At 36.1% G+C, this 12,781-nt stretch overlaps 1 protein-coding gene across 1 annotated transcript in view; it reads right to left on the reverse strand.

Moving 5' to 3' along the window:
* MTBP (MDM2 binding protein) overlaps positions 1 to 12,781 on the reverse strand; it is a 34,803-nt gene that overhangs the window by 19,271 nt on the left and 2,751 nt on the right. Inside the window, exons 6-15 of the mRNA XM_064442168.1 lie at positions 11,859 to 12,003; positions 10,332 to 10,449; positions 9,635 to 9,769; positions 8,769 to 8,863; positions 7,938 to 8,010; positions 6,248 to 6,365; positions 3,417 to 3,590; positions 2,180 to 2,293; positions 735 to 899; positions 263 to 356 (exon numbers count right to left, since the gene is read on the reverse strand). Of these exons, the coding sequence (XP_064298238.1) occupies positions 263 to 356; positions 735 to 899; positions 2,180 to 2,293; positions 3,417 to 3,590; positions 6,248 to 6,365; positions 7,938 to 8,010; positions 8,769 to 8,863; positions 9,635 to 9,769; positions 10,332 to 10,449; positions 11,859 to 12,003 (1,231 nt within the window). The remainder of the gene's footprint in view (positions 1 to 262; positions 357 to 734; positions 900 to 2,179; positions 2,294 to 3,416; positions 3,591 to 6,247; positions 6,366 to 7,937; positions 8,011 to 8,768; positions 8,864 to 9,634; positions 9,770 to 10,331; positions 10,450 to 11,858; positions 12,004 to 12,781) is intronic.

Consider the following 12,781-nt stretch of genomic DNA (forward strand, 5'->3'; position numbering starts at 1 on the left):
TTTAGTTTTGGAACTATGATACTTTTAGCTAACTTTCAACTGCATTTTATGAATAAAAATCAAAACAATACTACTTTAAATACCAAGAAAATACACCTTTGGTAACTGACAGAAACTTAGGTTTAGCCTTAAGCAATGTTTCCTCTGAAAGACTACCAATATGTGTGAAAGCAGTTCACAAAATGGCTATCAACATATACAGTTCCTCTAGAGTGATATTCAATGACCACTACAAAGAAAATCTCCAGTATTTAACCATTACCTCATTTTTTGTTTGTTTTTTTCAAAGTTTTCCAAATTCTGAAGAACATGTCTTTCTGGCCACTCCAGTGGGTTTGGCTCTATTAAATCAGATTCTGCAAGAAACATATGGTGGATAACCCTCAACAGAAGTAAAGAATCTTATTCTTTAAAGAAATATATAAATGTATATCTGGTTCTTTATATATACATGTCTTTGTATACATATATAAAAATGTATAAATACAAGGAAAATCTGCCTCATTCTATGATCAGAAAGGTTTTCTCTATTTTTTTTTTTTGTCAAGGAAAAGAAAGGAATAGTTAATGTGAGGGTAATTTCAGTTTGCAAAAAAGCTTAGAAAGCTACTTTACTTTTCCTTCTATTTTTTCCCTTTTTTGGCAAAAGATTCTCCTTTTAGTAAAAAAGCTAACAGGTATGAATATACATCAAAAGAGAATAAGCAGTGTATTTTCTAAATAACAATACTTACCAGAAGTCACAGTGCATGACCCAGTTTTACTGGCAACCTTTTGTAGAACAGGTTTAGGAAAACTAGTGTTGCACAGGTCCAAAACACATTCTCTTGTAAGTTCTAACAAGTTTTTGAACTCATCAGCAGAAATAACTGGAGGTTGCTTAGACAATTCCTTTCTCTCTATAAAAGGAAAGGGAAATAAAGAGAAACTACTGCAACTGCTAAGTACCAAAGAATAACTGGAGCCTGCTAAAAACCAACCAAAGAAAAAAATCCCCACCCCAAAACACAAGTTAACTTGACACTTACTACTGTGCCCTTAAACAAGGTACGGGTCGTTTATTCCATAGGTAAGTGAAAAAACTCAGCAGTGAGAACAGCTGAAGTCACACCTGAATCATCTTTTTATAGTCCTTTAATTTCTGCATCTGGGTATATCCAGGCTTGAATCCCCCAGAAACAAACATCTGGACTTGCTGAGCCTAAACATGAAAAGCTCCAGTGTACAGAGCCTCCTACCCACCTATTTTACTGCCGTTGCAGGTGTGGCTCCGTTATAACTGATAGCCTTTTCTGGTCTCTTTGGTCATAATATCAAGGGTCAGGTAATTCTGATATGATTTAACATGACTAGCAAGTCCTAAATGCTCCTATTCAGTCTTCATCCTAGTGGAAATCGGTGACCCACTCAAAACAAACTAAAGCACAAGCTCTAAGGCAGCCCCAAGCTCAGGGTTGAGAATGACTGCAAGCTCATAGGGGTGAGGGGTGGAAGGCAAGACTGTTAGCAGAAATCTAATTTTCCCTAAGTTGGTATTCTGTTGATGATAATACACTTAAATTATCTTCACAGTATGCCATTTTCAATAACCTAGCCAATCTCTCAGAAGTATTTTCTGGTTTAATTAAGTCTCTCTGAGCAATGGACTTAGAAAAAAATCAGGACAGTCGAATGTACTTCTCTGCAAAGTCAGGAGAATCTACAGAGGGTGACCTTTCAGTTATTATTATGAATGATGTATCATGATAAATGTAACAAATCTCTAATACATACTTCTCTGCTGTTTAAGACTTCAAGAAAGAAAAAAAAAAATCCAAAACATGTAAAATAGAATTCACACTTTTGTAGAAGGCGCATCCAGCAGTAAGCATGAAAAAAAAAACCCAGAGTAGAGAAAAAGTCAACTACCACAGAATTATTCCAAAACTATGCTCAAACTTTCAGAGTATTAGTGTAACAAACACCCACCAACTTTAAGTTCAGCATTCTCTTTTCCTCAATATTTGAAAGTCATTATCTGACATACAATCATGGATATAGTACAAAAAGTTTCTTTTTAAAGCTCCACTTGTCTCTTTACCAAGTGATCAACTGACCTGGAAGGTGAGCCGTCACACTCAGCCAGAAATACCTTTTAAACACTCATTTAAGGACTACCAGTGCCCTCCCCATTACTTACTGAGATATTCCTTCAAGGCAAACACTTGGAGACGAGACAGTTTCTTTTCTCTCTGTACAATCTCCTCTCCACAAAAATGCGGCAGGGACTTGATAAAGTCAGCAATACAAAAGCCTGTACAGATTAGGAGAAATCTATTATTAAGATTCTCTCCTGTGACTTTGGAGACACAAAGTCATTGCTTCTTAAAAGAAGAAATAAACACAGCAAACATACAAATTTCATATTCAAAGGAAAGAACCAGACTTTCAAATACAGCTAATCAAAAAACCCCGAACAACCAAACCCAAAAACTGCAAAATAATTACAATTGAATCAAGACACCAGGGGGATAACTTGGAATAGAGGTCTGACCAGTATTTTTGAATTTCTGTATAAAAACAATATAACGACAATGCAATTAACATGACTGACATTTAAATAAGGTAAGAAGATCCTAAGTTTCATACCAGGAAAGAACAGTTTTCTCCCAACATATGGTCAAGGACTTTCAGTCTTCTGATACCATACTAATGGGATTTTAATTAGGACAAATGGTAAGCAGTCAGTCACATTGCACACAGATTTATTTCGATAATGAGGAAATAAAAGGCTAAGATGCAGGTCACTGTGCTCTTTGTCAGTGTTGAGAGCAAATACACAAATTAGCAGTTATCTAGTACATCCAGTTGTTACAGGACAACTACTCTAAGACAAATGTCTCTCACCTAGCGGAGCAGCTGATCATCCGCTAGCCCATATCCTAACCACTCTGCAGTAATATGGACCAAGTAACTGAAGACATGATCAAGAAATTCATCTTGCCTGCTGGCCTTGACATTTTTATTTTAAATCGGTGAAATAGGCTTGTCAACAGATAATTGACTAGATTTTAGGCATGCGCTGGTCAGCCTTTATACCAATAATACATACTTTTTAAACTTTAAGTTTCTGCAAATTTAATTTGCATTAATATTACCTGGACATCCCTGTACATGAAAACATTTAGAACTAATCACCGTTACAAGAAATGACAGAGTACAACTGTACATAGTTGATTTAAAAAATATGGTAGTAGTAAACTGTGTGAATAAATAAGATCTTATATTTTTATCAGTTTGAAAAAAATATTCATCAAAATGCAGTGTTCCTCCTTGTTTTCCCCCTTTAACACAGACTGGGATGAATAAAAGGAACATATAAATTTTAGTAGCATTTACATGCACACGGACACTCTTAAATAAAGAGTAACTCTTACTTGACTCTGTTTCTTCTGCTTTTGTCATTAGCTTTCCATTAACTGCAGCAAGAATGGCCGTACCATTGATCTGGCTAGCTGAATGAATCAAGGTTGCTTTACACCCTCCAGAGCCATTGCCTTGTAGCAAGAAATAGTATCGGCAAAATTCTCCCTTCAGTTCAATTTCTGGAACTTAAAAAATATAAGGGCATAACTGTGAAACACCATCAGGAAAACAGCTTTAGAACAAGCTATAACTCATCATCAAAACTCTTTCATTTGCCCTCTTCTGTTCTGTGAGAAATCTTACAAACATCTTTTTAGGAGACACACTAACTACAGCTGATATTTACCCCTTAAAAAGCTACAGACTGACGAACATGCAAAATAAATGAGCTACAGCAGCTTGATGAGTTCAGCTACACTGCTGGCTCAAAGCTAGCATGTTACCAGCACTGAACTCCTGCGACTGTAGCGAGGACCAGCTTTCTAATGCAGGCTACAAAGTACATCTGGAAACTCTAACCACCAACCCAGAGAAGATCTTGAATTGGTCTTAGTAAAAGGCAAGCCTTTTACTGGTAAAGTTACATTTCTACCATGAAACAATGAAGAGTTAGGCAAACAATGTGCTACATATGTAATAATTAGAGAAGAGTCTGTTCTGCTAGGTAAAAAAAGATATTTTTTGCATATGTGGATTGAAATAATGGTAGGTGTTCACTAGAAGAACACACATCTGTAGAAGAAAAGAAAATACTGTACACACTCTTCCCAAGGAAGCTGCATTATTCATTAGCAAGAGTTTCCCTCACTGCATGGCCTCAGTGAGAGATAAATACCTTTTTTTTAATAAATACTGGCATGTAGTATGCAGTTTTGAAGAAAAAAAAAATTAATGTAGGACTCGATAGTAACAGTGACAGGACTGGTTTGCCTTTTTTTTTTTTTTTTTTACCACACAAAAGATTTTATAGCATTATAGCACCTTGGTAGATGTAGAAATTAAAAGAATGAATGCTTCTTGATGTACTAAGTTTTAAAAGTCAAATTTCATAAGATATTTGCAGTACTTTCTCAATATATAACTCAAGAAGAGCTTGATGCTTATGAGTGTTATAAATTTTTGTTAGTAACAAATATAAAGTATCCCAGTGTTTCTTGAGAAGTTTAAGTTGGAAGGGGAAGGGACGAGCAGGGAAATCCGCTACCTCAATATATAAATCCAGGGAAAGAAAAAGAACAAGAAAGAAAAAAGATTCCAGAGAAATTTTCACAATTGTTCTGTTCCACATTCTCCTAGTAATTTGAAATATTTTCCTTTTCCAGTTATCTTGGCATCCAAAAGCTGATTCCTCATGGGAAAGCTTTTATTTCTCATTTTAATCTTAATTAGTATTTAAGAACTACCAATTCAAAGAATTATACCTTCCCACAGATTGAAGCGATTAAGGATTTGCAAGTCCTTAACATAGTCAGATTAGTGGTAGCCACTAAAAAATACATAGTTTTCAACTAAATTAGCAAATACATTTAAATAGCCATGTCTCTCTCTCTATTCTCAATTTTGCTCAAGAGGCCTATTGTGTATTACTGATCACATTATAGTTAATACTTGTACAAAACCCTTCCACTGGGGCACAGGACAAAGACGATCTTGCAGACACTGGGGATCTTGCACTCATTTGACTGCATCAGTAGTATCTCTCCAATACAGTATAAATGCTGCTGCTGTGATCAGCTCTATAATCACACCCTCTCTGCTCTACCGCCTCCAAACATGCAGAGATAATTTTAAATCTATGTACTGCCGGCACCCACTCCACAGAATTAAGCTTCTTGCCCTGTTGTACAGCTCTTCCTAATTCCTCTCAATTTTTTGCCTATTCCAAAACCTGAAAGAGTATCAGCCTGTCAGCCATCCTCATCTGCATACTTGTTTTCAAATGCTATCTTCAGTTGGCAACAGCAGAAGTTACTGTTCCTTGGAATCCTCAAGAATTATATATTAGAGCACTGTATAAACAACAAAATCACATAAGAAGGCAGAATCTTACATCTTATCCTATCCTAGATAAGTACTTAAGCACTGGGCTATCACCAAGCTCCTTTTAGCCTGATGATTTCGAGTCCCTACAAACCTCACAGTCACTACTTGTACAGTGCCTCCACTTGCAGGGCACATATACTGGCTGACTGAGAAACTCTGCCCCGTCTTGATCTGCACTGATTCTGTTCTCTCCCTTTCTGAATCAAACTTCTAAGCGTTGGCACGCTGCGTAGGAGGAGTCAGTATAGTCCCATAAGGGAGAGGGAGCACATTCTCAATCACTAGTTAAGCACACTGGCTTTCAGGTGAATGGAGGCATCCAGCATTTGCTCATGTTCTGTATTTTCCCAGGAAGAGGTTGAAATCAAATGCAAGCATACTGAAGAACCTCTGGAAATGCTTAAGTGAGAAGGGAGGCGCTTAAGTGAAACAGACTGAATTTCCATCTGCAGAAGCAAACCTCTTTGCCCATGGATTGTACCCTTAGAAAGGTGTGTGGGAGCTGCATCTTAGCTGACAGATAAGATACAGAAATAGTTTAAAGGAGGTGCATTGTTTCCCAAAAGCTTGCCATGATGTTGTTATCAATTTTCCTCCACAATAAGCCTGCATAGCCGAATTCAAACTCACATTCACCAAAACTTTTTTTTTGTCAGTGAAGATTACAGTCACTGACTTGATTCCACTGGAGAAAAAACGGTATCCCAAATGCATAGAAAAAATCCACCGTATGTATATAAATGCACATATAGATATAACCACAACAAAATACACCTGTCGCCATCTTCCTGTTACCTACCAGTAATGACCTTGGGTTTCCTAGCCATATATTCCTTCCATTTCTTGGTACACAGCTGGGCGGGGGATGGGATCACTACGTTGCTTACATTACATGGCAATGTAAATAAAGCTCCCACCTAAATAACGAGAGCAAATACAATACATCCTATGTTACTGAAATCTGTTTTACATTTAATTCTTGAGCTACAGATTTGGCATTATTTCAGATGTCCTTCAACTGAAGAAAACATCCTTATTTAACACTTCTGTCATTCACATCGAGATGGAAAAGCATTTGATACAGAAGCTGTAAAAATTGTGCTTATTTTTTGCTCCAGTTGGGAGCTCATTATCTGCTGAATTTCTATTTCACACATAAAAAGATATTTGATACCTATTACAAGGTTTTCAATAATCTGGCTAAAAACACTTTGGTAGAGTAGTATCCAGAATGAAAAAAGAATTCAAAAGATATAGGTGGCATCAGCAACTCTGCATTCCTTTGAAAGACATGTAATTTTTTTCCTCCCTACATATTATCGTTTTCAATTAATCAGATACTGGACTATGTTTATGTCTGCACATAAATTTCAGGCCAATAAGCACTAATAGAAAAAATACATAAGTATTTCAATACTCAAGCAGTAAAACAATGCTTTTATAGCTATTAGAAAGCCTACAAATATGTAATATTTCTAGTAGTAGGCTGAAAATTCCCTATGAGAAATTGTTATCTTGAAAACATTCAATTCAACATGTGAAGACTCTAAAAAGTACCCTAAGAATGTGTTCTAATTGTTTTGGCTTTTTCTTCAAAAGAACTAGTAGAAAGGTAAGCTTAAGGTATTTGAGCAAGCATTCAGTAACATCATGTAAAATGAAAATCACTAGGGATATTTACCAATATAAAACTATTCCAAAAGATGTTTTTGGTACAGCATTAGAAAAAGGACTTCTTTCTCTTCTGGCTAAGCATAATGGAGAATGGAGTGGCAGGGGAGGAAAAAAGTGACTAAAAGCCTAAATAACAAGCTGAAGGTGAAGCAAATGGAATACCAACTCCACAGTAAATAAAGAACTTAGGTTATTCCTTATAATTGTAACAGCATGTTCACTGCAGACTCTGTTTCGATTGGCATTGATTTATTCTACAAACACTAAAAAACCCCCAACTTCCCTAAACAAGCATACATCACCTTAAACATTCAGGAAAAATACCTTCAAAGTAATACTGTGGCCATGAATACTGTCATTCCAAGGCAGGGCAGTGGAGATGTAGGCTTGTAAATGCTTCAAGAACTCTTTTTATCCGAAATCAGAATGGAAAAGCAGAATACGCACATGCGAAATAAAAGAAGTTTACCACTTCATACTAGCTAGATACAATTTGTAGGCTGCACAAATGCCTGCCTTTTGCTAAAAAAATAGTTGAATTATGACAGCACAGAAATTACTGGTCAGGATAGGATTAAAAGCAACAAAATGTTTTAGGAAATCGAAACTTAGCTAAGGTAAAGAGAAAAACTTCCTGTGGGCTTGCAAATCGTCAGGACCTGTACGGCATGCAGCTTTAAAAGACAAATTTGCTTTAGAACTAAATATGGAAGGAGCACGCACAGAGACTAGGTTTAAAAATATCATTCTTGTATCTTTTATGAGCAATATACATATCTTCATTTTTCTGCCATACCTAAATAAAAAGTTTTTACCTTCCCTGAGAGAGAAGAAATCTGGTCCAAAAGCAGTGCAGATGTCTCCTTGATACTCTTTCTTGCCAGGGTCCTGAACAGAACAGTTTAAGGAACTGCTTCTTCACAAAGAACTGTATGCACCTCTATTTTACAAATCATGTTACCATCACATTTCAAATTAGGCAAGTGCCTAATATTTCATACTCCAGTACCACAAAATATATAAACTCACCTTTCCAGGCAAAGTGGTATACTTGGAGATGTTATATGATGAAATACACCACTGACATCTTTAATATAGGCAGGCATAAACAGATATTATGTAGTCAAATTCCTGGCAGGCTTATACAGCCTAAGCCACTAAGCTGTGAGTACCAACAATACATAAATTTAAAACCAATAGGAACTCTGCAGCATACACAACTCAAGAGAAAACCCCTCTGCTATACCTTGCCACAGATTTTGCACCTACACAATAAAAACACGATTTGTGAAAAATGTTTCTATATTGTGAGGCACACTATATGCATTAATGAGTAAGGCTTGGGTTTTTTTAAATTTACACAGCAGTATATATTTCTCTTGTCTTTCTGCACAAATAGCATACACGTCAAAAGATGAAGTATATGTGCAGTAACGTCAAAAATAGCTGGTTACTGTTAGTGTAATTTAAATTTCAACCTTAAAAAAAAATCCAGTTGTAAAGAATCACTATGACTATTTTGGCAGGCTAGAATGGAATGAACCCTCGCCAATCCTCACGTGTTGCTTGCACGGGTAAATCCTGACTGTTTTCTTTCTGCTATAGACCATTACCAGCAATAGTTTAGATACTTAAAAAAAGGATACAGCTCAAATTCCAGATCTGATATAAAAAAGGAAGGTAACTCAGAGAGCACCACCATCTGTAAAAATTCTAGTGCAGGACCATAGTAATGAAAAACCTGAGAAGAGATCAAGTAAAAAAAAAAATCTGTAACACTATATATGATGTTGTTTCAGTAGAACTTCCCCACGTATTTTGCTGGATGCACTTGCCTTACAAGTGCAACTGAAAGAGGCACGAAGGAATATAAAGACAAAAACATTTCACAATACCATATTAAACATCATTGTATGAAAAACAAGAAAAGTTTTATCAGACAGAATTAAATACCTACTTCCTAGAATGTCAACCATATGCATCAAATGGGTTGTAACTCATCAGAATCCAAAGAAAATCAAGATCTACCAGGAACAGATGAATGCAATCCAAAACGTACATATTTTAACAATGAAAATAATAATCTCTTAAATGATATCGGTTTTCATGAACACTCATTTTTGTTTGCATTAACAAATATCATTTTGGAGCTCCCATCAAATATCTACTTCCAGTAGAAAACATGAAACAGCAAACTTTGAAAATGAAGTAGAAAAGGTTAGATAAATACAGAATTCATAAATTACATATTTTGAGTATTAAGATTGAACAAAGTCTCAATTTCTACTTGAAAAAAAAATTGGTATCGCATTCCTAAGAACAAACAGATGAAATCTGAAGGACCTGTTTTGAGAACACACATGAACAAAAGAAAAATTCTTCAGTCTTATGCAATCATTACTTTTACGTTTATTTTCCATTCTGACCAGGGTTTCCCCAAATACTAATTTTCTCTTGAAAGTAAACCAGATGAATTCTAGCGGCTCAAAGATAGATGAAGAATAATACTTGCCTCTGGCACAACGTCAGTATTCTTCAATTGTCGCTCTTTTTTAACAGCAAAGTGAGAGCCTAAATGTGAAGTGCTGAATGCCTTTGCTGAAGTGCTCTTCATACAAAATTCTGGAAACCTAACTTCTGATCCAAACTGGGGAAAAACCGAAAAAGAGACAATAAACATGTCAGAAGAGAGAAAATTATTTCCCTTCAGCCAGTTACATTATTTTAAACAATTAGTATTATATTGGTTTCCAGCAGATCTGTAAAACTAGGTCAAAATATTAGACTTAAATAGCCAGCTACTATATCCAAAACCTTAATACTGAAAATTTAAACTGTGTCTTTCACAATCACAAAGCTACCAGTCTTTGCAACAATGCATGCAACAATGACTTACAGTTACATGATAATGATTTGTGATAGATACAAAACAATCTAATTTTGAAGAAGAAATTCTAAGGCAAATATTTCAGAGGAGACCATCTGGATTTCCGAAATTCAAATCTGATGCCTTGATCTCATTTATCCTTTCATCATGCTAACAAGCCAGTGGTTCCCCCACCCACCCAGACACGGTGCGCATTACCTCTGAGTTACCTTGTCAAAACCAAAACTGGCTTAAAGCATAAAATGCACGGTACAACAGATGCTTTAAATGATGTACTCAGATGCTTTAAAAAAATAACCATAGCTGAAAAAAGTTATTTTACCTTTCTTTCCCATATCTGAATCTTTCCTCTCCAGAGTTCTTTTACATCAATAATATTCATTACATTATCTGGAGAGACAAAGTCGGCTGATAGATAGTCTGCAATCTTTTGCCAGCTACTGTAAAAATAAGGAAGAATTCACCTTACTGAATTTAGTATTACAAATTAACATGCAGTGCAATTTGACTGAATTTACCTATTACATTATTATGTCTTAGCACTTAATAGTCTCATGTACGTTAAGACAGACAGGTATAGCTTTATATTCCACAAAGTACATGATATTATAGAATTGCCGGTTCAGGATCTGTAAAGGAAGTTGTTCACGTACTCCATGAACACGACAGCAAAGAACTTTGTCAGACATCAAATAACACCAGCAATGGCAAGCCACAGAAGTACCACAGCAAGGTTGGGTGCTAGAAGCTGGAGCAAAGCCAGGTAGCCACCACTGGGGCTGCCACTGGCCCATATACATGGTTTGCAGTTAGCTTTGTAAGTAGAGATATGATGGCAGCACAAATATTACCCAAATTCAAAAACAGGGAGGAAGAACAGCCAATATCTGTGGGTCCTACTGGCCGTCTGTCTTCTAAGAGAAATGAGCACCATCAACACAACAGGAAGAATAAGTGAGAGAATTTTCATCAGAGAAACTGTATGCCCTAATGGCCTCATTTTACATAAAAGGCGGCAGAAAAATTTATTCAGTCAAAAGATAGCTGCACAGGAAGATATTAATGAGCACTGAGATCAAGTGCTCGTAGAATTCGCTGCAATAAGGTTATCTTCCTCTGTGTACCTTTCAGTATCAGATAATATCAGATATTCAGTATATGAGATATTATCAGATAATATCAGATATTCAGTATCCACACAATAATTTACCGCATGGGGAAAAAAACAAAACCACTGTGGTTTATATTGAGACATATCATGGCCTACTTATGTCAATTAGAGGAGGACAGTAAGGAAATTACTGGACTTTGTTTCAAATTGAATTAATAGTTTCAGTGTTAAGACGCTTCAGAAGCATACAGGAAGTAATTGAGCATTTATACTCCATTTTCAAAAGGGACAAATCAGACACTCTTTTTCCTGCCTGAAATATAATACCAAAGGTAATATAAAATTTACAGTAAAACCAGTTATGTATTCATTTTACAAAAACTGGAAAACTACAATCAATACAAGTCATTATGTAGCACAGTACAACTTAAAATCATCGGATGCATATTAAAGTGCGCACAGTGAAGGAAAAAAAAAGAAAATATTTAACCTTCTGCTCTCATAGAAACAGGAACTTTAGAGGACTTGCTCTTTTGCCTGCCCCTCTGGTTAGGGCATGTGTTTACAATAAATCAGCATGAGTAATTCCTCCCCTCAAACAACAATAAAAGACAAAGCTACGTATTTTCAAAGTTTACACGTAAAGTACTCAAGCCGCTGTTTTTAATTTAAACCACTGACACTCACCAACACAAAACACGAGTGACCTTGTTTACAGACCTAAAATAAAGGACATACCCTTTAGGGTCATTTGCTGCAATCGTGATTTGCGCAGAGTGCCATTCTCTCAGGTGTTTCAGGGCACCAATAGCAGGTAAGCAGTCTTTTAACTTGGGTCCATCTCGTTCAATCGCCTGCAGTATTACATCAACCATTGCTCTGCCTATAAAAACAGTTATATAGGACTCAAAGTACCATTACTCAGTAAATGTTTCAGTCATTTAAAAATAGAAAAGTAATGATTATCACTGACTGCACTAAAATAGGCTTAAAGATCAACTTCAAGTAACTTCAGCAAGATTTAAAACACTTTTCATGCATTTTTGCTCATCTCTTGCTGCTCCTCTTAAACACAGTATTTTGCCATTTGCTCAGTTACAGCAGTTCTATACCTTTCTCCTCTCTCACTCAGCACTATATTCAATAGATCAGAGCTGTCTCCAGTATGACTATACTATGTCATTTTCCTCCTTTTAACACCTCTAAATTGTTATTTTTCATTCTTTCTGCATTCGGCTCCTTTGCTATCCCAAATCAACTACTGTAATACTACGTAACCCTACCGTGCAGGGGGTATCCGTCTCCAGTTTACACAATCTGAATCCAGCAGTTCTGATCTATGTTCCTTCACAACTTCTTGGCTCCCACCCCCAAGCAATCAGCTGGTAAATCAGATGTAAGGCTGATGTCAACACCTTCCATTTTTTTCCATTAAAATTTCCTGCAGTTGCATGTTGAGTTTTGTCTTACTTGCTGTCTGCTACTACTTGGGTGCCATGGTGCCATTTCAGATGGAAAAATTAATTATACAAATAGCTACCTTAAATTCTACTGAAATACAGCCTTCCAAAGAAAGAAGCAACAAACTACTCTGTAAGCTGATCTGTAATGCCAATCATGCTAACGTTCCTTAAAGTACTTGCAAGAGCTGTATACAAGTT

The sequence above is a fragment of the Phalacrocorax carbo genome, chromosome 2 (genome assembly GCF_963921805.1).
Source record: "Phalacrocorax carbo chromosome 2, bPhaCar2.1, whole genome shotgun sequence".
Classification (NCBI taxonomy): Eukaryota; Metazoa; Chordata; class Aves; order Suliformes; family Phalacrocoracidae; genus Phalacrocorax; species Phalacrocorax carbo.